General features: G+C 32.8%; 2 protein-coding genes across 3 annotated transcripts in view; one reads left to right on the top strand and one right to left on the bottom strand.

The window, feature by feature from the left end:
• Positions 1-17084, top strand: part of LOC126887647 (protein misato) — a 33452-nt gene extending 16368 nt beyond the window's left edge. For both annotated transcript variants that reach the window (XM_050655258.1, XM_050655259.1), the window contains exons 4-6: positions 7823-8072; positions 8988-9269; positions 16714-17084. In XM_050655258.1, the coding sequence (XP_050511215.1) occupies positions 7823-8072; positions 8988-9269; positions 16714-16922 (741 nt within the window). In that variant the 3' untranslated portion in view covers positions 16923-17084. The remainder of the gene's footprint in view (positions 1-7822; positions 8073-8987; positions 9270-16713) is intronic.
• A 2207-nt stretch (positions 17085-19291) lies between these two features.
• LOC126887650 (protein BUD31 homolog) lies at positions 19292-21779 on the bottom strand. Its single transcript, XM_050655266.1, has 2 exons — positions 21563-21779; positions 19292-19746 (listed from the first exon to the last, which is right to left on the bottom strand). Exons 1-2 carry the CDS (start codon positions 21654-21656, stop codon positions 19406-19408), a joined length of 435 nt encoding a protein of 144 aa, XP_050511223.1. The 5' UTR covers positions 21657-21779; the 3' UTR covers positions 19292-19405.
• Between the last annotated feature and the right edge of the window lie 286 nt (positions 21780-22065).

A 22065-nucleotide genomic window follows, 5' to 3' on the forward strand; every position in this document is an offset into this window, starting at 1 on the left:
AAAATTAAACAAAGATGGGATCATTTTCACTCTATATCATAGTTGGGTAGTTCAAGAGGGCAGATAATCTCCACGAAGCAACAAGATGAGATATTAGTAGATTATCTGAGATAAGCTTCTTTTGCTATAGCTCGAAAACCTAGCGAAGAGACAGCGTTTCCGGGCAGCATTCGCACTACATGTAGAAGGATTGAAGCAAGTGAATTGATAAATTGTGCAGCTGCAAGGAAACCTTTTTTGAGTGAGGCTCACAAGAAAAGACAACTTGCATTTTGTAATAAATTCATAAACTGCAGATGTTTCTGTCTAACGTTTCATTTTTCGATGAGTGTTTTACTCATATAGCAATTGTCAAATAAGAGTTTGTTTTTTTTCTTATTTTTTTTTTTAATACAATCTGTTACATCACAAAAAAGTAACACTAAGCATTTTTGTTGAACGAACAAATGTGAGAGGAGTTTTAGTCCAATGACTATCAACTCCTAGTATTTTTATTACTAATAACTAAACTAAGTCATTTATTTTCACTTAAAACCTAAAACACTTATGTTCTAAATGGCAAGTCAAGCGGAGTTTTAATATTCAGTCTGTTTAGTTGTGTAGAGTTGTCCAATAAATTCACTGCTAATTCGTTGGGGTGCTTTTCCAGTCGTTTGAAATATTTATCACTGCATTTGGTGATCACCTGCTTCACTGTCTCGATCTTGAAGTCCCTGTAAAAGTCTGTATTTGGACTGAACCACAGTGCATTTGTGATAGCACGAAGAACCTTGGATTGAAATCGCTCCATTATTGTTAGGTTGCTGTCTGCTGCAGTTCCCCACAGTTCAATCCAGTATGTCCAGATGGGCCGGATGATTGCTTTATACACTAATATTTTGTTAGATAGAGATAAGGTGGATTTTCGGCCGAGTAACCAGTAGTGTTTTACTTTATCGTACTATATACGTAGTATAGTATAATAGATAAAGTTATAGGATCGTGCAAAATTTTTTTTCAAATTTCACATTTTTTCTAAAAAGCAAATAAAAAACGCTGGACGGAAGGGCCGCCCGAGAACTTTATCGTGCCGATCTATTATCGTTATGGTACTAGATATTGGCATTCTATAAAAATAACAAAGTTACTCGTTATTTTGATATTTTAGAAACACCTACTGTACTTAAAAGTATTTTATGGTTCTACGCATCATTAATTCCTGCATTTGAGAAAATGTTCGATGCCATATTTCGGGGACACACTATAGATGTGTAGATTATTGCATAAATCAATAGAATATTATAGTCATACTTTCATTTCAAATTAGTTCATTTTTCTGAGAAATTAATAGTTTACAATATTTGCATTTCATTCTATTTCGATTACGCCAGTCAATGCGCGATATTAAGAACAAGATATTATCTCCAAATTTTATCCTACTGCATGGATTTTAATGAAATTTTGGGAGTAGCCCAATCTCCTAATTCAAAGTCTATCCTATATACTATGGCGCTTTTATCATGGGGGAAGTTCCCACCACTTCTCAGGGGTGAAATATTTTTATTTTCGAATTACATGGAGAAAAAGGAAGATTTTTAAGAAAATTTAAAAATTCATTCTATAATTTGATCACATTTTTTAAAAAAACCATTCATTTTAAACCCGTTTAACTTTTTGAAAGTAGAAATAACACTATATTAAAAGGTATTGAGAAGAAAAACAATGCATTTAAATTATGGTGGATGGGGAGTTAAATGTATATACTTTTCATTTTTCCTTAAAGTACATTAGTCATTATATTTTTTGCACCATATCTCGCTTAGTTTGTAAGTAACCGACATTTAACGGTGCTCGTTTTAAAGGCCTTTTCAAACACTACAAAAGGTGTTGGTAGCATTATACACCTAAAACCTACCGTTCCTCTGTTATTTCAAGTTGAATACACCAATTTGAGCATGCACCAAAAAACAAACTATTTTCACCTACCATATCTCTTTTTGTATTATAAATAGAACATTTACGAAGGAACGAATCTCTTTATTATTTATAATCTAAAAAATGTTTTATATAGAGTTTTTAGTTCGATGCATAGTTTTTAAGGTATTCACAAAAAATCCGTCCGAAAAGGTGTCATTTTTCAATGAAAATGGCCAATTTTCAACTACGCATAACTCAAAAAGTATTGAGTTCTCAAAAAAAAGTATAGACCAGTTTTTGCTTAGAAATAGGTTCTTCAGCCACTTCCGTGCTTATTTTGACCAACAAATTTTCCACCCCATTGAAGAAGTGGGAACCGCCCCAAGATAAAAGCGCCATAGTATATAGGGTAGATTTTGTTTCTTGAGCTTTTCCCTACTTACTGTGAAAATATCAAGTACATCAATGTAGTAGGATGGAATTGGGATCAATGAGGAATGGGATCAATGAGGATACCCTCATTGACTGCTCTACAATAATGCTCTGCTATGAACGCGTGAGAGAGGACACACATAAGAGCTACGGCTCCACGGGCTGGAAATTGACGCTAGCAGTAGCCCTAAAAGGAACTTAAGGTTCCGCGGAACGGAATAGGAATAGCCGAACTGTACCGACTACAGGACTTGTGCGTAGTCGGTTCAGTTCGGCTATTCCTATTCCGTTCCGCGGAACCTTAAGTTCGTTTTACGGCTACTGCTAGCGTCAATTTCTCGCCCGTGGAGCCTTAGCCTATAGCAAAATTTCTATTTACCGTAACTTTTCGAGATTTTGAGCTACAGCAATAAATTTGATGTCATTGGAAAGGTAATTTTGCATTCTTTCAAAATGTGTTAAAATATACAGGGCGTATCAAAAAAATTAAGATTTTTTATTCATTTCCGGTTCAACCGGAAGCCATGTTTTTGGTAAAATTTATTGTGATAATAGATAATAAAATACCGTATATGTCTGCAAAATTTCAAATTTTAGTTTCTATTAAGAAGGAAGTTACGGGCACTCGAATATTTTTTTATAAAAAATTCATAACTCCCCTCCTATGGAGAGTTAAGATATATGACTAATGTCATTCAATTTACTGATAGGATATCAAAAATATATCAAAAAATAAAAAAATTCCTTGGAGCCATTTTTGAGAAAATCTAGTTCAAATTTATGTCAAAATTTGACCCCTTAAATATAGGCAACCCGTAACTTTTTCTGAAAAACGATAACATCTTTCTTATAGCCCCATCTTTAGGCTATATAACGACTTTTTCAAATTAAACTTATCTTCAAAAACTTTTTAGATAGATAGGGAAATGTGTCGGGGGGGCGGTCGGCCATGTTGGCCGCCATTTTGAATTTGGAAATGTCAAATTCCGTACTTTTATTTACCTATCGATGAGCTTACTTTGAGTTGAATTTCATTTATTTCTGTCAAAATTTGCAAAAATGGGCCCTAAATAACCCCCCTATTTCGGCCCCCCTTTGAGAGATTTTTTTTAAAAGCTTAGTTTCTCGACAAAATTCTCTTAAACTTACTCATACCGAATTTCATCAAAATCGGTCCAGTAGTTTTTGCTGGGCGGTGGCGACATACGTACGTACATACGTACGTACATACGTACGTACATACTTCCGACATGTTTTTTTTATTTGCTTTTTAGACTCAGGGGGACTCAAAACGTCGAAAAAAAGTGAAATCTGAAAAAATTTTTTTTGCACGATCCTATAACTTTATCTATTATACTATACTACGTATATAGTACGATAAAGTAAAAAAAACGTGTCGGAAGTATGTACGTACGTACGTATGTCGCCACCGCCCAGCAAAAACTACTGGACCGATTTTCATGAAATTCGGTATGAGTAAGTTTAAGAGAATTTTGTCGAGAAACTAAGCTTTTAAAAAAAACCTCTCAAAGGGGGGCCGAAATAGGGGGGTTATTTAGGGCCCATTTTTGCAAATTTTGACCGAAATGAATGAAATTCAACTCAAAGTAAGCTCATCGATAGGTAAATAAAAATACGGAATTTGACATTTCCAAATTCAAAATGGCGGCCAACATGGCCGACCGCCCACCCGACACATTTCCCTATCTATCTAAAAACTTGTTTAAGATAAGTTTAATTTGATAAAGTCGTTATATACCCTAAAGATGGGGCTATAAGAAGGATGTTATCGTTTTTCAGAAAAAGTTACGGGTTGCCTATATTTAAGGGGTCAAATTTTGACATAAATTTGAACTAGATTTTCTCAAAAATGGCTCCAAGGAATTTTTTTATTTTTTGATATATTTTTGATATCCTATCAGTAAATTGAATGACATTAGTCATATATCTTAACTCCCCATAGGAGGGGAGTTATGATTTTTTTATAAAAAAATATTCGAGTGCCCGTAACTTCCTTCTTAATAGAAACTAAAATTTGAAATTTTGCAGACATATATGGTACTTTATTATCTATTAACGCAATAAATTTTACCAAAAATATGGCTTCCGGTTGAACCGGAAATGAATAAAAAATCTTAATTTTTTTAGATACGCCCTGTATATTTTAACATATTTTGAAAGAATGCAAAATTACCTTTCCAATGACATAAAATTCATTGCTGTAGCTCAAAAACTCGAAAAGTTACGGTAAATAGAAATTTTGCTATAATCTTTTGTGTCCTCTCTCACGCGTTCATAGCAGAGCATTATTGTAGGGCAGTCAATGAGGGTATTTGGCTCCGAATTCTATCCTACTACATTGATGTACTTGATATTTTCACAGTAAGTAGGGAATAGCTCAAGAAACAAAATCTACCCTATATACTATGGCGCTTTTTATCTTGGGCCGGTTCCCACTTCTTCAAGGGGGTGGAAAATTTGTTGGTCAAAATAAGCACGGAAGTGGCTAAATAACCTATTTCTAAGCAAAAACTGGTCTATACTTTTTTTTGAGAACTCAATACTTTTTGAGTTATGCGTAGTTGAAAATTGGCCATTTTCATTGAAAAATGACACCTTGTCGGACGGATTTTTTGTGAATACCTTAAAAACTATGCATCGAACTAAAAACACTATATAAAACATTTTTAGATTATAAATAATAAAGAGATTCGTTCCTTCGTAAATGTTCTATTTATAATACAAAAAGAGATATGGTAGGTGAAAATAGTTTGTTTTTTGGTGCATGCTCAAATTGGTGTATTCAACTTGAAATAACAGAGGAACGGTAGGTTTTAGGTGTATAATGCTACCAACACCTTTTGTAGTGTTTGAAAAGGCCTTTAAAACGAGCACCGTTAAATGTCGGTTACTTACAAACTAAGCGAGATATGGTGCAAAAAATATATGTCTAATGTACTTTAAGGAAAAATGAAAAGTATATATACATTTAACTTCCCATCCACCATAATTTAAATGCATTGTTTTCCTTCTACAATACCTTTTAATATAGTGTTATTTCTACTTTCAAAAAGTTGAACGGGTTTAAAATGAATGGTTTTTGTAAAAAATGTGATCAAATTATAGAATGAATTTTTAAATTTTCTTAAAAATCTTCCTTTTTCTCCATGTAATTCGAAAATAAAAATATTTCACCCCTGAGAAGTGGTGGGAACTTCCCCCATGATAAAAGCGCCATAGTGTATAGGATAGACTTTGAATTAGGAGATTGGGCTACTCCCAAAATTTAATTAAAATCCATGCAGTAGGATAGAATTTGGAGATAATATCTTGTTCTTAATCTCGCGCATTGACTGGCCTAATCGAAATAAAATGAAATTCAAATATTGTAAACTATTAATTTCTCAGAAAAATGAACTTATTTGAAATGAAAGTATGACTACAATATTCTATTGATTTATGCAATAATCTACACATCTATAGTGTGTCCCCGAAATATGGCATCGAACATTTTCTCAAATGCAGGAATTAATGATGCGTAGAACCATAAAATACTTTTAAGTACAGTAGGTGTTTCTAAAATATCAAAATAACGAGTAACTTTGTTATTTTTATAGAATGCCAGTATCTAGTACCATAACGATAATAGATCGGTACGATAAAGTTCTCGGCCGGCCCTTCCGTCCAGCGTTTTTTGTATTTTATTCCTAATTGCTTCCTCTTCGTCCAGATGTGTGTTCTCCATGTTAGCCCCTTGTCAAGGTGTAATCCAAGATATTTTACAGTATCATCGTATCATTTTTAGGAATATTCTTGTTATGCATTAGGATATTCGGTGTTTCTTTGTAACATTTAAGAGTTTGTAGGCCTAGAAACCACAGGTGCGATGAACGGTTTACTCATCATTTAAGAAATAGTGGAGGACGAAGGGATTACCACTGTATGAAAATAGATAAGTACTGAAGGCCCGGGCGTTTGTTTGAAGGGCTGTTGAAGAAGAAAAATGAACAGGATTATATTTTTGAGAACATGTTGACATCAGTGATCCAAAGATTCCCCAATAACAAATTAATTTTCCAACATGAAATTTCCCGGTGCATACGAGTAGAATTGTTAGAGAATGGTTGGAAGAAACTCATGTTAATATTCTTCCGTGGCCTTCCCGGAGTCCAGACCCATAGGCGTAACCAGGATGATCCTAAGGGGGGGGTTACAACTACTGGAAGGTCTCTGAGGGCTATGGTGTTAAGCGTATAGAGCTCAAAGTACATCCCAATGGGGGGGGGGTTACAACCCCCAAAACCCCCCCCTGGTTACGCCTATGTCCAGACCTTAACCTCATTGAAAATGTGTGGGCTGAGTTGACAAATAAATTCAATGAAAGAAACCTTAGGCCATGGAATAAAATTGAACCATAGGAAGCAATTGAGCAGGCATGAGGATACAATTGAATCATAGGAGCTTACTGAATATAACATGAGGAGATTAGTTTTATCTATTACCAGAAGATTGCAAAGTTGTATTATCAATAATGGGGCTTCCACCAAATATTAATTGTGTTACTGTTTATCATTATTTAATATAAAATAGATTTTATTATTAAGAACATAATCAATATTATTCAAAAAAGCTTCTTACTATAATTTCCATTTTGTTACGTTTTCTAAAATATATATTATATATTTTATTTTGATTTTTAATTATAATAATCAACCTATTCTGGGTTCGCCACTGGCAATTAATGTCACTTTGACGTAAAATGTGAGTTTAAACGAGGCAAAAATTTTAAAAAATCGGCTACTAGATATGTATGTATTGTCCTTTTCATGAGCATTTTTCAGTGCGTAACAAATGATAGGAAAAAGGGTAAGTCCGTGATAATACACATTTATGACATTTATTCTAACATGACATTTTAGTTAAATCTGACAGTTGTCACATTTTATTTTCAATTTGGAATAAAAACAAATCAAATGTGTTTCTTGCATTTGTAAAATGGTATTTTCTTTGATTTCTATAGTCTTATAAATTATACAGATTATATTTGTAATATTATTATCTAATTAAAAAAAAATATTTTTTTATTATGGCGCCATCTATCGACAACTAGAATAACTAGAATAAATGTTGTAAATGTCTGTAATCACGGACGTGCCTTTTTTCTGTCACATACAATTTAATGCGTTAGAAAGAAATCGAAAAACTGTGACGCACTGAAAGATGATCATGAGAAAAAGAATACAATCAAACAGGGATCTAGTGACAAGGCGGAGCTTGGAGTGCGCAGAGAGAGAAAGTATTCGTACAAAAAAGGATGTAATTTACCCGAATATTATACCCGTAAACTATTCAATGGCCGCAGCTGTAAATAAATCGGGACATCACTACGTTGAATTCACATTAAACTATTCTATTCAAATTGATTTTAATGCTATATTAAATTAGTATATTATTACCCATTATAATCAATGAATTATAATCTCATTTCTTTTAGCATAAATTGGCCTACCACTCTAGTGCAATATTAGCAGCTGCATTGGACACTGTAACATTAAAGCATAGGCTGAAAAACTCACCTTTTACTTTGAAAGATTTAAGTGCAGATTTAACTCAGAACGGAAGAAAATTTGTGGCGGCCAGTGTACAAATGCCGTTTCGTATACACGAAAAAAGTGACCTACTCGATTGTTTGGATAAATGGCAAGGACCACTCTATCAAAGTATTACTCCTAATTGTGAAATAGGTAAATTTTAATAATCATTTGTATATGTATATAATTTAGCTAGACGGCTCATGGCTTGGTTTAGGTACTATGTACTTTCCTGTTTGCTGCTTTATTGAAGTTATACTTCTTTACGATCGAGAGTGAAATTTTATAATGCCGGGCGCATGCGCACACAGACAGTATGTAGTTCGTTGCTAATCTTTCCAGTTATGTATGTATCAGCGCTGTCAGCGCAAATAAGTCATTAAAAGGATATATTAGTGTTTTTAGTAAATGTATTATTTATTATAATTTTTGTGTCTTTGGATTTGTCTTCCTCGGGAATAAAATATTCTATAATAATAGTAAGTATATTAATTTAAAGTATTTTTGTATACTTCACTTCATCACTTGGTCTATTAAATTTGTCAGTATGTATGAGAAATCTTGTAACCTGTCAAAGCAAAAGGAATATAGCTCAGTGGTAGAGCGTGTGAGCCGAGATCGAGAGGTCCCGGGTTCAAATCCCGGACGATTCATATTTTTTTTTAAATTTTTGATATCGTTTTAATAAAAAATTTTTAAAAGTGGTAGGTAAGAAAGTTAGTTTAATATTTAAATAAAATACAAATAACCTGTTAAGTATATTTATTTCTTTGAAATTATATAATAGAAGTATAACTTCTTACGTGCGTACAAAGTACACACACATTTCTTTTTTTTTTTTTCATATTTTGGGTCTAACCGTCTTTTTCTTTCCTTCTATTCCTCCCGTTAGTCCTTTTGGCTAGTCTCGTGTTATAGTTCGTCTCAGAGCCTTCTTTCAGATTGTATTTGTTTGATTAGGTTATTGGGGGTGGAAGAGCAATATAGTAATTCTTAAAGAATAAATAAAAGTGATTGGTTTTGAACAATATTACAATGTGACCTTATAATGTTATGTCTTTTTTTCAGGTACCAGCCGAAATATGCAACACATAACATTAAGAGGTGTAAGAGAAGACAAATTGAAAAAGGCTCAAAATATAGCTGGTAAACAAAGAGAGTTGCCTGCCTACCGATGTTCTTCGGTAGACGAAATGTTATCAATGTATTTGTCATATTCAACTGACGCCACAGCTAGTAATGTAACTGTAGCGGATGATCCTCTTACAGTGAAAAATCCTTTTCCACGAATATTTAAGAATAATGTTGGTTTAAATGGATATATAAACGAAAATGTGTCTGGCAATCAAAGTAAGTATAATGATTTTTTATATTTATAATCTTGTAGTGCCTCTCCGTTTCGGATATTGGCGACCATCATGGCAATCTGTACTTTGTACACTGCTGCTCTGAAAAGATTTGTTGTTGTTATGTTTAACCACGTACGTAGATCTTTTAGCCAGAAAATCCTTCGCCTTCCTGGTCCTCGTTTTCTTTCTACTTTTCCCTGCAAGATTAGTTGCAGCAGTCCATATCTTTCACTGTTCCTAATGATATGACCGAGGTATTCGATTTTGATTGTGGTCAACAGATCTTTTTCTTTTTGTATTCTCAGCAAAACGGTATAAGATATCTTTAAGATTCTTGCAGGTGGCGTCTGTGAGAGTCCAAGACTCAACTCCGTACAATAGTATAGGAAAGATGTAACATCGTAGTAACCTGATTTTTATGGGTATTGATAAATCTTAACATTTGAATAGCTTAGCCATTTTTTGAAATGCATATTTTGCTTTCTCTATCCTACATTTGATTTCAAGGGAATGGTCCCAATTTTCATTGATGTTCGTACCAAGGTAGGTGAATGTTTTTACTCTTTCTATTTGTTGACCTTTCACACTGATTCGTCCAAATTGCTGCTACTTCTTAGAGATCATCATACATTTTGTTTTCTAGTGTTTAGTGAAAGTCCGTATCTCTGACTTACTTCTGTGATTCTATTCATTAACTAATGGAGGGCTTCAGAACTGTATTTATAATCGGTAGTCTCATCTGCAACCATTTTACAACCTAAATAAATCCTGTCTCTGCCCGCGGGTGAATGGTTTTGGATCAGTTGGGCTATAACACAATGTTAATGTGGCAAAGGTGGGTAAGTGGGCAAAAGAATGACCAATTCCAAAAATTAGCTTTTAAGGTCGCGTCATATTATAATGCACGTCGCGTTTTCGGCACGTAGCGTTTGCAGACCGGCAATCGGACTGCCCATTCACATTATTATACATAGAACGTTTACGTTGGTTTCAGTTTGGTGCGGTGCAGATGTGTTTATTGTCACAACACATGTTTACATGACAAATTGCCTCGAAAACTACTTTTTAAATTAGACCGGGCAGTATCGTCGCCCCGGCAAGCGAAATTATTCCGATTCGATATTTTTAAACAAACTTACTCAAAAAGAAGTCCTTATAACATATCCACAGGGTGCCGGGCGGTACCGTGGTCGAAAAATTGTTTAAACATTTTTTTTAAACAAATTCACAAAAATATTTTTTTCATTTCGAGCAATATTTTTTTAGATAAACTGGGTCATTCTGGGAAAAAAAGGTCTCTTGTCATTTTTCTCTAAAATTGATTGTTGTCGAGTTACATGCGATTAAAAATTTGAAAAATGCGAAAAGGCCATTTTCAAGGCTTAATAACTCGATTAAAAGTATTATTATGAATTTCAATAAGTAACCAAATCAAGTTTCAAACCCCTTCTTCAAGGTCCCAAAGAGATTTTTGTCATTATTTTACTACAAAGCTGTTATTTTTAGTTATTAACAATTAGCGCTATAGTCCAACTGTCCTTATAACAAACACATCCACAGGGTGCCGAGCGGTGCCCTTGTCAAAAAATTGTTTTAACAATTCTTATACCCTCTACTGCATGAATTATTGCAAACATGAAATAAAAAATATTTTTATGTATTATGATTTTTATTAAGGCATAGAAAAGGCATTAGTACATTAAAAATAACTTTTTAGTCCTATATATAAAAGTTTTTTTGAAAACCCATATATGGTTTCATATGCAATAACTACAAACTGTAAGATTTTTTGAAAATCCATATATGGTTTCGCATGCATTATACGAACATATTTTAATAAAATGTTAACATACAAAAATACGTATTAGTTATGAAATTGTAATAGACAATTCCTTTTTTCATTATAACACAAAAATACTTTACACTTTATACATTTGGTGTAAGTTTTTTTTGTACATATTTGACACTGTTGGCGAAGTTTTTGCCATTCTGGCATGTGTCCAATGTTGTCTGTACGCACAGAATTTAATGGTATCTCCTGATGTCTTGCGGGAGTTTTTCTTGCTCTTTTCGTTGGTGTTGGGGTCCTTCCATTGGTTAACACAGGTGGAGTTCCTTGACGACTAGACGTTGGAGTTCCTGGACCACCAGACATTGGAGTCCCATTTTGTGCTACTGGACGACCTCTCTTTCTTGGTAGTGACTTTCCAGATTTACATAAATGTTCAGAAACGGCTTGTTTGAAGTCAAATAATGGCATATAGCAATTTTCTTCATTTTTTCTACGCCAAAGTATCCAAGCGTTTACCACACATAGATCCAACATATGAAAAAAAATTCGTTTATACCATTTTCTTGATCTTAGTTGGATTCTGTAAAGCCCCAGCATCGAGTCTAATAAGTCCACTCCTCCCATAAGCTGATTATAAACTTCAACAGCTTGAGGGCATGGAATCTCTTTGTATGTTTTTTCTTTTCGGAAGAATCTACGTTTTGTGGTTCTAGGTTCACTACCAACGTAAGTTGATAACATATTTACTGGCTTGTTATCGAACCAATTTGTTAGACTTATGTTTACGTCTTCAACAAGGGCGACTTTTTCTACAATGAAACCACGTTCTTTTTTCTTTAGTTCTTTTTCGGATGGGATTCCTGAATTTGGAACACGGTTTAATCGAACCGTACCTAAAGGCAACAATCCATTTTTTGTAAGATAAATTTGCAATTTTGGACTGTTAAACCAATTATCGAAAAATATTTTATGATTAACGTTCTTCGGCACTGTCTCTGTCAGTCTAGTGACAACATTTCCACTGACTCCTAAATCAGGCGCTCCATTTGGAAAAGTATTGCTTTGTTCACCAGCAAAAATGTCAAAGTCATAACTAAAACCTGATACACCACTAAGTACTTGATTTTTGTATCCCCACTTGTGAGGTTTTGCCGGATTATATTGTTTGAGGTGGTGCCGGCATTTCGTAGGGATAATTTGTTCGTCCACAGCTAGATGTTCCTCCTTGGGAACCAATAAAAGTCTTTGTATAATCTTGTCTAATAGAGGCCGAATTTTGAACAGTTTATCATGGCCTGGATTACCAACAGGAACGGAGTTACTATTATCACTAAAATGAAGGTTTTTCTTTATAATTTCCCATCTATTGCAGGTCATAGATTCAAATACTTGTGGTTGACCTACAGTTGCACTCCAGTAAAGCCTCGATGATGGTAATTTCACCAATGACATAAATATTACAGTTCCTATGAATTGCTCCATTTCGTTTTCGCTATTATTGGCAGGTTTGTTTATGTTATCCTGCAGGGCTTTTATGTTTGATTGTTCAACAATCATGGATATTAATTCTTTTGGAAACAAAAACAAGAAAAAATCTGCAGGAGTTTCTAACTCAAGGATACATTCTGGCAGCTCTGTAACGCCTTTAAATGGATAATCACTTTTATTAAAATGCTTCAAATGACCTGATTTCCATAAAAATTTTTCAGGTTTCTTTTTTTTGTTGACAATTTTATTTATACCAGAGCAACCAGGTAGATTTTCATCCAAATTGCTTTGTTCATTGCTATCACTATCATCAGACTGGGAATGACGACTTCGAGGAATATACTCATCATCCGAATCAGAACCTAATTCGTCTTCACTTAGTTCTTTATTATCAGGAATATACTCATGATCAAAATCTGAACCAACATCGTCTTCACTTAGATCTCCATCATCAGGAATACAGTTAACGTATCTAGACGAGCCATAAAACTTCCCAGGGTCCATTCTGAAAACAAAAACCAAATGATAATTTTTCTATAAATGCTGTAACTAAAGTAAGATTGAATGCATTCGAAACCATTTATGGATTTTACTGATTTATACCAATTTAGACGGAATGCATACGAAACCATATATGGTTTGATAATAGATGACATCATAAACCTACATTGTAAAGTGAAATTCGATGTAGAAAAAGATTTATACAATAAAAAATAATACTTACTTTCTCCAAAAAATTGTTTCCCACAAATAAATTCACTATTTCGATAAAAAATATTACTTCAAAGTGGAGTCTTACACAAGCTACCGTACTTTCATTACATGTGTACGAATGAATGAGGTTATAACGATCTTTCTCTTGACTGGTAGGCAACCAAACATACATATGGATAATATGAGTATTCGTTATGATGCAGTCGGAATTTTCTATGGGCAGTAAATATTATGCATACTACAATACTTCGAAATTTTAAAACCACAAAAGGTTTCGTATGCGGTAGAGGGTTAAACAAATTCACAAAAATAATTTTTTCATTACGAACGATTTTTTTTTAGATAATTTGGGTTATTCTTAGCAAAAAACGTATCTTGCAAAAATGCGGAAATGGCCATATAACTCGACAACAATCAATTTTAGAGAAAAATCACAAGAGACCTTTTTTGCCCAGAATAACTCAAATTATTATTAATTTGGGTTTAATTAAATTATTAATAAAAAATTAATTTTGTGAATTTGTTTAACAAAAATTGTTTAAACAATTTTTAGACCACGGCACCGCCCGGAACCCTGTTGATGTGTTATATAAGGACCTCTTTTTGAGGAAGTTTGTGCAAAAAATCTAATTTCGCTAACGAGGGCGACGATACAGTTGGACTATAGCGGTAATTGTTAATAGTTAAAAATAACAGCTTTGTAATAAAATAATGACAAAAATCTCTTCAGGACCTTGAAGAAGTTGTTTGAAACTTGATTTGGTCACTTATTGAAATTCATAATAATAATTTTTAATCGAGTTATTAAGCCTTGAAAATAGCCATTTTCGCAATTTTAGAGAAAAATGACAAGAAACCTTTTTTGCTCAGAATTACCCAAATTATCACTAGTAATACCACTAGAGGTCAAATTATTTCCGGAAATTTTTTTGAGATCATGAATATTTTGAAAATTTCCCGAGTCACAGACGAGGGAAATTTTCTAAAAATATTCATGATCAAAAAAAAATTTCCGGATATTAATTTGACTTCGCGTGGTATTCGGTAAGAAAATTCCACACCAAATTTGCATTTGAAAATCCAAAGCTGCATGAACAGATTAATAGCGCGCCATAGCTTTGTCAGCAATTATTTAGGCTTTCAAATTCGTAATTTCTACTCATTGTAGTTGCATGGGAATACCATTTCAAGATAGAAAATAGTATATTCTTCAATTTTACATAAGTTTTGAGTAACTACAAGTGATAGAAAATGAATCAAAACTAAATTATATAAACAAATAAAAACCAGTCTGTCAAAAATGTTCTGTTATTGTAAACGTCAAAAAATTTCCACTATAATTCGCTGTTGGGTACCCCACGAGCAAAAAATTTCCGATAAAATACCTCCGTTGCCATGGTGATCTGTCAAAATAACGTATTTTGATTGGTTCAAAATTACAGGTGTGGAATTTTCTAAAAAAAATATTGCTCTAATGAAAAAATATTTTTGTGAATTTGTTTAAAAAAGATTGTTTAAACAATTTTTCGACCACGGCACCGTCTGGCACCCTGTGGATATGTTATAAGAACCTCTCTTTGAGTAAATTTGTGCAAAAAATCGAATAGGAATAATTTCGCTAGCGAGGGCGACGATACTGACCGGTTTAAATACTCGGTATCAAATTCAAAGAAATACCTAAATAAACAACGAGGGGAAAACGACCCGTAGCTGTCAACATCCGAAAAATATTGTTTTCGAATGAACCGAACGCAGACGTAACGTGTCTTATACGCTACGTTACGTGTCTTATACGCACAATATGAATGGTTCAATTTAAAAACCATTAAATTATATTTTTCGCAAACGAAACGTTACGTGCCGAAAACGCGACGTGCATTATAATATGAGGCGACCTTTACAATAGCTTTTTGGAGTTTTTCTGAAAATAAAACAGTGTTTTTGTTCATAAATATATCTCTCGGTTACCAGTAGAGATGTCAACAAATGATATGAAATTCAGAAAAATAAGACCGGTGGGGTAGTCTTAGAGGTAACCATATACAGTGTGTCTGCGTAACTTGGAACCATATGGGAAACTTTTTAAGATCAATTTTACGAAAAAAAAGTTATTCTTTATAAAGTGCTCTGCATATTCTAAAACCTAGGACGCAATCATCAGATATCAAATGTTATCAAAGGTATACGAGGTATGTCAAAAAATATGAATTTCGCTCAAGAGTAAAGTTCCCTTATATTTCACAATATCGAAAATTGTCATTGAGAAAAGTTGTTTGTAATTAAAAATTATGTTATAATCTGCATTTGCACTCTTCTAATTGAATTTTTTTTATTTTCCTCAAATCACGGACACCCAACATCATTTTTATTTATGATGGCTCAGTTATTATTAATTTTACGAAAAAAAGTTTTGCATAGTCTAGTAACCAAGATAAAATTATAATTAAATTTTGTCAATTTTATTCGAGGTATGTCAAAATATATGAATTTCGCTGAAGAGTAAAGTACCTTTATATTTCACAATATCGAAATTTGTTATTATAAAAAGTTGTTCAGAATTAAAAACTATGTTTCAATATGCAATGGCATCCTTCTAGTTGAAATATAGTGAACTATAAAGGTATTTTACTTTTGAGCGAAAGTCATATTTTTGACATAGGTACCTCATATAGAATTGAAAAAAATTGATATCGTATGATTGCATCTTAGTTTTTGACTATTCATACATTTTTATAAATAATAACTTTTTTTCGCAAAATTATTAATAACGGAGTTATCTTAAATAAAAATGATGTTGGGCATCCGTAATTTGAGGAAAATTTTCAAAAATTTTGTTTCAATTAGAAGAGTGTAAATGCATATTTAACATAATTTTTAATTACAAACAACTTTTCTTAATAACAATTTTCGATATTGTGAAATATAAAAGCACTTTACTCTTGAGCGAAATTCATATTTTTGGACATACCTCGTATACGATTGATAAAATTTGATACCTGATCATTGTATCTTCGGTTTTAGACTGTGTAGAGCACTTTATGAAGAATAACTTTTTTTCGTAAAATTGATATTAAAAAAGTTTCCCATATGGTTCCAAGTTACGCAGACACACTGTATACCCTTTCGATGATCTCCAATGAGGGTGAAACGTAAGCGCATTTATGGTCCTCACTGAACGAATTGAAATATTAGAAGTCCGCAATTTCCATTTTATATTAATTTACTCCTATCTGAGTATAGAGAACAAGACTTCGTTGGATTTTTGTCTTGATGAAGAGACCAGTAGTGAAGTGCAAATTTTAGACTTCCCCGTGTCTTCTTTCATTTATCGTTCGTTTGGTTTGCAAGTAACAGAAACCACGAATAGTGTTTATTTCTCTGGAAATAAAACTTCAAATTTTTTTACCATTTCTTCATGCTTTTTTTTGTTAAAACAGATTTTTTTTTGTAGGAGTTGAAAGCATACCATTATTAGCTGGTTTACATAGTGGATCTGAAATCGGAGAAATGTTAGAGACGTTACACACAGCAGCAAGGAAAATTAAAATAGCTAGGTTTCATCAATTTTTAGGCGGCGGTATAGAAAAAGATGATTATGAAGAGTGCCTGGATAACTTATTTACTTTAAGGGAAAACTATGAAGATAGTTATTTAGTTTAATTATAAATATATTTTAAAAATCAATAATAAAAAAGACACTGCTTTTTATTTATATTTTATTTAGATATTAATTACTAAAAAGTATAATTTTTTTAATACTACATTTTACCGTGATTGAATTTTATAAATCTGACATATTTATAATAAAAATAAAATATCAAATTTTTTTTTTATTGGTACCCCATTTTGTTTATTTAAGGTACGTCTCAGTGTGTTAAAATTTAAAATTCAAAAACGCACGTGTTTTTAAGTTACCATGGCAACAACAACAATTTTAAGGTACTAGTACACTTTAAAAGACCAAAAATAAGCATTTTTCAAGATTTTTTCTCTCAGAACCTTTATTAAAAATGAATATAAAACTTTTTACACAATTATATCTAACTCTTAGAAAATACAAAAAAATATATCTTTTTTCATTTATGCATGTACACTAATATTGTAGAGGGTGCCAAAATCGAGGCCTCGAAAAAAAGTAGTTCTGATGGCGGACAGTTAATCTCAGGATTGGGATCTCTAAAACAAAAAAATTGTACGGCATTGGAAAAAGTAGATTTTGTACGTGACAATTTACCACCATTAGTGAAAAATTCTGGAAAAGAAAGATATTACGGAAATTTGAAAAATTTTTGTGAAAAAATCACCAGTTTTCATGGTTAAAAAATATTTTATTTTGGTCAAATTGTGGTAAATTGTCACGTAAGAAACCTTCCTCTTTCAAATGCAGTACAATTTTTTTGTTTCAGATATCCCAATCCTGAGATTAACTGTCCGGCATCATTTTTCGTGGCTTCGACTTTTGCGCCTTCTACAATATTAGTGTACGTGCATAAATGAAAAAAGATATATTTTTGTACTCTCTAAGAACTAGATAATAATATCGATGGCTTAGTGTGAAAACCTCGTATCTCATTTTACAGAAAATTTTACATGAGTGACTTTAAACTTAATTTCTGCATATGCTAACCCAAAATATATATGAATAATGTATGTGTAATGATCTAAAGGTATTCAGAATCAAAAATATGTAAAGATAGTTTTTTGTTTTAAGTTATAGTATGCAGAAATTAAGTTTCTCCTGTAAAATGAAATACTTACGAGGTTTTCACACTAAGCTATCGATATGTAAAAAGTTTTATGTTCATTTTTAATAAAGGTTCTGACCTGACAGGAGTATATTTATATACCTTGTAACGTCAAATAAATAAAATAATATTAATAAATGTTTCAAAAGCTTTATTGCAATATTTGGAAATCTTAGGGCCGGTACTTTATGTCTCCGTTAACAGCCGGTTAGTTAACCGAGGTTTAATCGGGACAGAAATATATGCAAAACATAGACATAAACGCAATTATACTTATTATTATATTCATAAATAATTATAATAATAATTATAATTGCTTTTATTACAACGCAAGAGGCCCTATGGGGTACTTTTCTGTCCCGATTAAACCCCGGTTAGCTAACTGAGGTTTAACCGGGACATAAAGTACCGGCCCTTAATCTTTTAAATGAATGTAAAAAGTACAGTTGGTATTGTTTGAAACATTTGTATTTCGGTTTTTTAAAGCAGAGGAAATGCTGTTCAAATTAATACTACCGATATTCTTGGAAGCCAATGAGGTACATCCATTAATGGCATGCCCAATAATCTTTGAAACTTTCTTCTTATTGACAATACTCTCTTGAATGTAACCAGTCGCCCCAGCTGTCAATTCCCATCCTACTTGTAGTTGGATTTGATCTATTTTGATGACACTGTTCTCCATAATTGTAGCGGATGTACTTCGAAAGGCATGTCCCGAGTTTGTCTCAGGATTATCCAATTTTAGATGACATGCAATTTGCAAGGGACATGATCCAAATGTATTAATACCAACTACTTGATTCGTGCACTTCCCTTTATCAAACTGTAAGAAAACTTGATCTGTACTTACATTTTTGGGGCGCAATAATAAATACTTCTTCATCAAATGCACATAATTAATTGCATAAGAGCCAAAGATATTGCAAATGGCTACTACCTTCAAAAATAAATATGTACTGTCCGGTGCATCTGTGAAAAACTTCTGCAAATCGTCTTCCATCTGAAAATACACACTTCTATCAGCCACACTCTTTTTTTTTATTCTACTGTATATATGATATAACATATTGTACTCATACTGTCACGAGATGCATTTTATGCAAGCAGTCCTGTCTGAAGCTCTTGAGTGAGTAATCAACATATCAGGTGAAGGCCGACAATCATGTGCGTTTATTCTCCATCAGAAAAGCATTGTCTTATCTTAACCATATTGCACTATCAGCGTCAATTTCACTATACAGACCATTTTTAAGTTTAAACACTAAAATGAAACAAATGAAATCTTGGTTCAGAATTTACTGTCATAGTAATTATTGATCGTTAAATTATTCATTACAAAATTAAATAAAAACCACCCATAAAATAAGTCCTCCAACATAAATATTCAACTAAAAACTATCCCGAACAACCTCTGCACCCACAGTGCACACATTCAACAATTCTTCCTTCTTCTAACTTAGATTTAGGTACACGACAAATACAGTTTGTTCCAAAGTTGGTGTCTCTCGTTTGAATACATCTTAGACAACAAAGACTCTCGTATCCTTGCTTCTTCCACTTCGCTATTAAATTTTTATCTGCAATGTTTTCACCAAGACAATAGTCATATAGTTCCCTGCTGATTGCTTTTCTTCTATAAAAAAGATCAAATATATATCTGGATTTTTGATGATGGATTTTGAAAATTGGCCACAATGATTCATTTTTCCTTTTACCCTCATGTGACTGTGTTTCAACTGAAAACAAAAAATATACACATTTAAATCGAAAAATTTATTAGGTAGGAATACTGCTCTAAAAATTAGGCTCACAAATCAATCAAAGTAATACAATAACTGCAAAAATTAACAGATATTTATATATATTTAGGAAATAAAGACTACATAGATTAAAGAAACTTTAAACATCAAACATAGTCATAAAAAGAACGAACATATTGATATACAGAAGCCTATCCTCACTTATTCAAACATCGACACTGACACTAACAAAAATCAATGAAGAATGTTTAGACTGGGAAAATGGGTTATGGAGTAGGTGCTATAATTTTGAGCTATACTGCCTTTATAGTGAACTTAGTATTGGTAGGTATATGAAACTAAACAGGCTGCAGTGGCTAGGCCACATACAGTGCCGGCAAAAAAAATCTTTACATTGACAAATAAATCACCAAATTTGAAGACAATTTGCGTGCGTTCTGTCTGACTTTGGAGTGGAGGGTAGGGGAGGGGGGATAGCGTACTTGCGACAGCAATTATCTGTAGTTCACAGACCACTTGGCTTATTTAGGGTATTATGCGCGTTTGCACTGTAAACAGTTGGCTTTGTGCGGGTAGTCAGTGTTAAACTTATTCTCATTTACCGCATAAAGTTTGAGATTGTCAAATTCTAAATTGAACTGACAAATATGGGTCGCAAGAAACTCACAAAAGAGGAGAAGGTTCGTGCTTTAACGTTACTGGAGAAAGGAGACTGTAATTACCGTAGCACGTGATATTGATGCTTCAAGAGGGGCTTTTTATCAACTGAAACGTTGCAGATGAACGTTTCAGTTGATAAATAGCCCCTCTTGAAGCATCAATATCACGTGCTACGGTAATTACAGAGTCTCCTTTCTCCAGTAATGTTAAAGCACGAACCTTCTCCTCTTTTGTGAGTTTCTTTCGACCCATATTTGTCAGTTCAATTTAGAATTTGACGATCTCAAACTTTACGCGGTAAATGAGAATAAGTTTAACACTGACTACCCGCACAAAGCCAACTGTTTACAGTGCAAACGTGTAGAATACCCTAAATAAGCCAAGTGGTCCGTAAACTACAGATAATTGCCGTCGTAAGTACGCTGTCCCCCCTCCCCTACTCTCCCCTCCAAACGCAGACAGAACGTATGCAAATTGTCTTCAAATTTGGTGATTTATTTGTCAATGTAAAGATTTTTTTGCCGGCACTGTAGAGAGAATGAACAAGATGGAACCATCAAAACAGATTTATACACCCACTAGAGTGAGGAACAGACAGTGAGATGACACAAGTGAGAATATGAAATTGGAAAGCCAAGGAGAATGATAGGATGAAATTGAAGCTGATTTTAGAACAGGCCAAGATCCACAAAATACAAACATGTTTTGAACGTAAATAAGCATAGTTCACTACAACTAACAGAAACAGAAAAACTAACATATAATGGCTGATTTAACATCTTAAACAGAACAGAGCATACAGAAGATGCATGTACAATGACCTTTGCATCAAAAGAAATCAAGACGTGTTGTTACCAATAATAGTTGATTGTATCAATGCTAAAACAGTTCTTTGTTATCATAGCAGAAATTTTACAATTAAAGTAAAATAATTGATGTTTAAATCATTGTTAGGACAATATTAGAGTTCACAAAATCTTGTTTTGTATAGAAAATAAACAATAGGCGAAATTCATTTCAAATAAAAAATATGGTTAAAATGATAAAAACACATTCAAAACTTCCACAAACTGTGCTTTCAAGTTATTTAAGCTTCAAAAGAGTCTTAAAAGCAGTTTTATTACAAATTTACCTTCTCTCATTTTTTGTTCTAACTCGTCTAATGTGGGTTCTATCAGTTCCCAACCCTCAGGTGGAGGTTTCTTACTTCGTCGTACTTTTGGCATATTTTATTATATAAAAACTAAATAAAAAACAACTTTTATTTTTCAGGATATTGTTTTTAAATGTGACAATTAAAAATTTTCGAATATTTGACACTGACGTGACACTGACAGATTGACAGGTTATGATATTTAATGACAGTATACAGTAAAACCAACTGTTAAAACTTTATTAGAACATAAATGTATTTTGGCTCTTTGTGTTCTCAAAAAGAAGAAAAAGAAGAAGAATATTTAAAATGTAAATGGATCAGATTTCAATACATCATTCATTTCTTTTGAAATACCTTAGATAATAGGTGATAAAAAATTAGATAAGACATTAAAATCTAAACACGATAGGAAAAACAAATTATAGAACAGAACATGATACCATGATACTATAAATAACATACATAAATATACGATACAT

The sequence above is a fragment of the Diabrotica virgifera genome, chromosome 7, assembly GCF_917563875.1.
Source record: "Diabrotica virgifera virgifera chromosome 7, PGI_DIABVI_V3a".
Classification (NCBI taxonomy): domain Eukaryota; kingdom Metazoa; phylum Arthropoda; class Insecta; order Coleoptera; family Chrysomelidae; genus Diabrotica; species Diabrotica virgifera.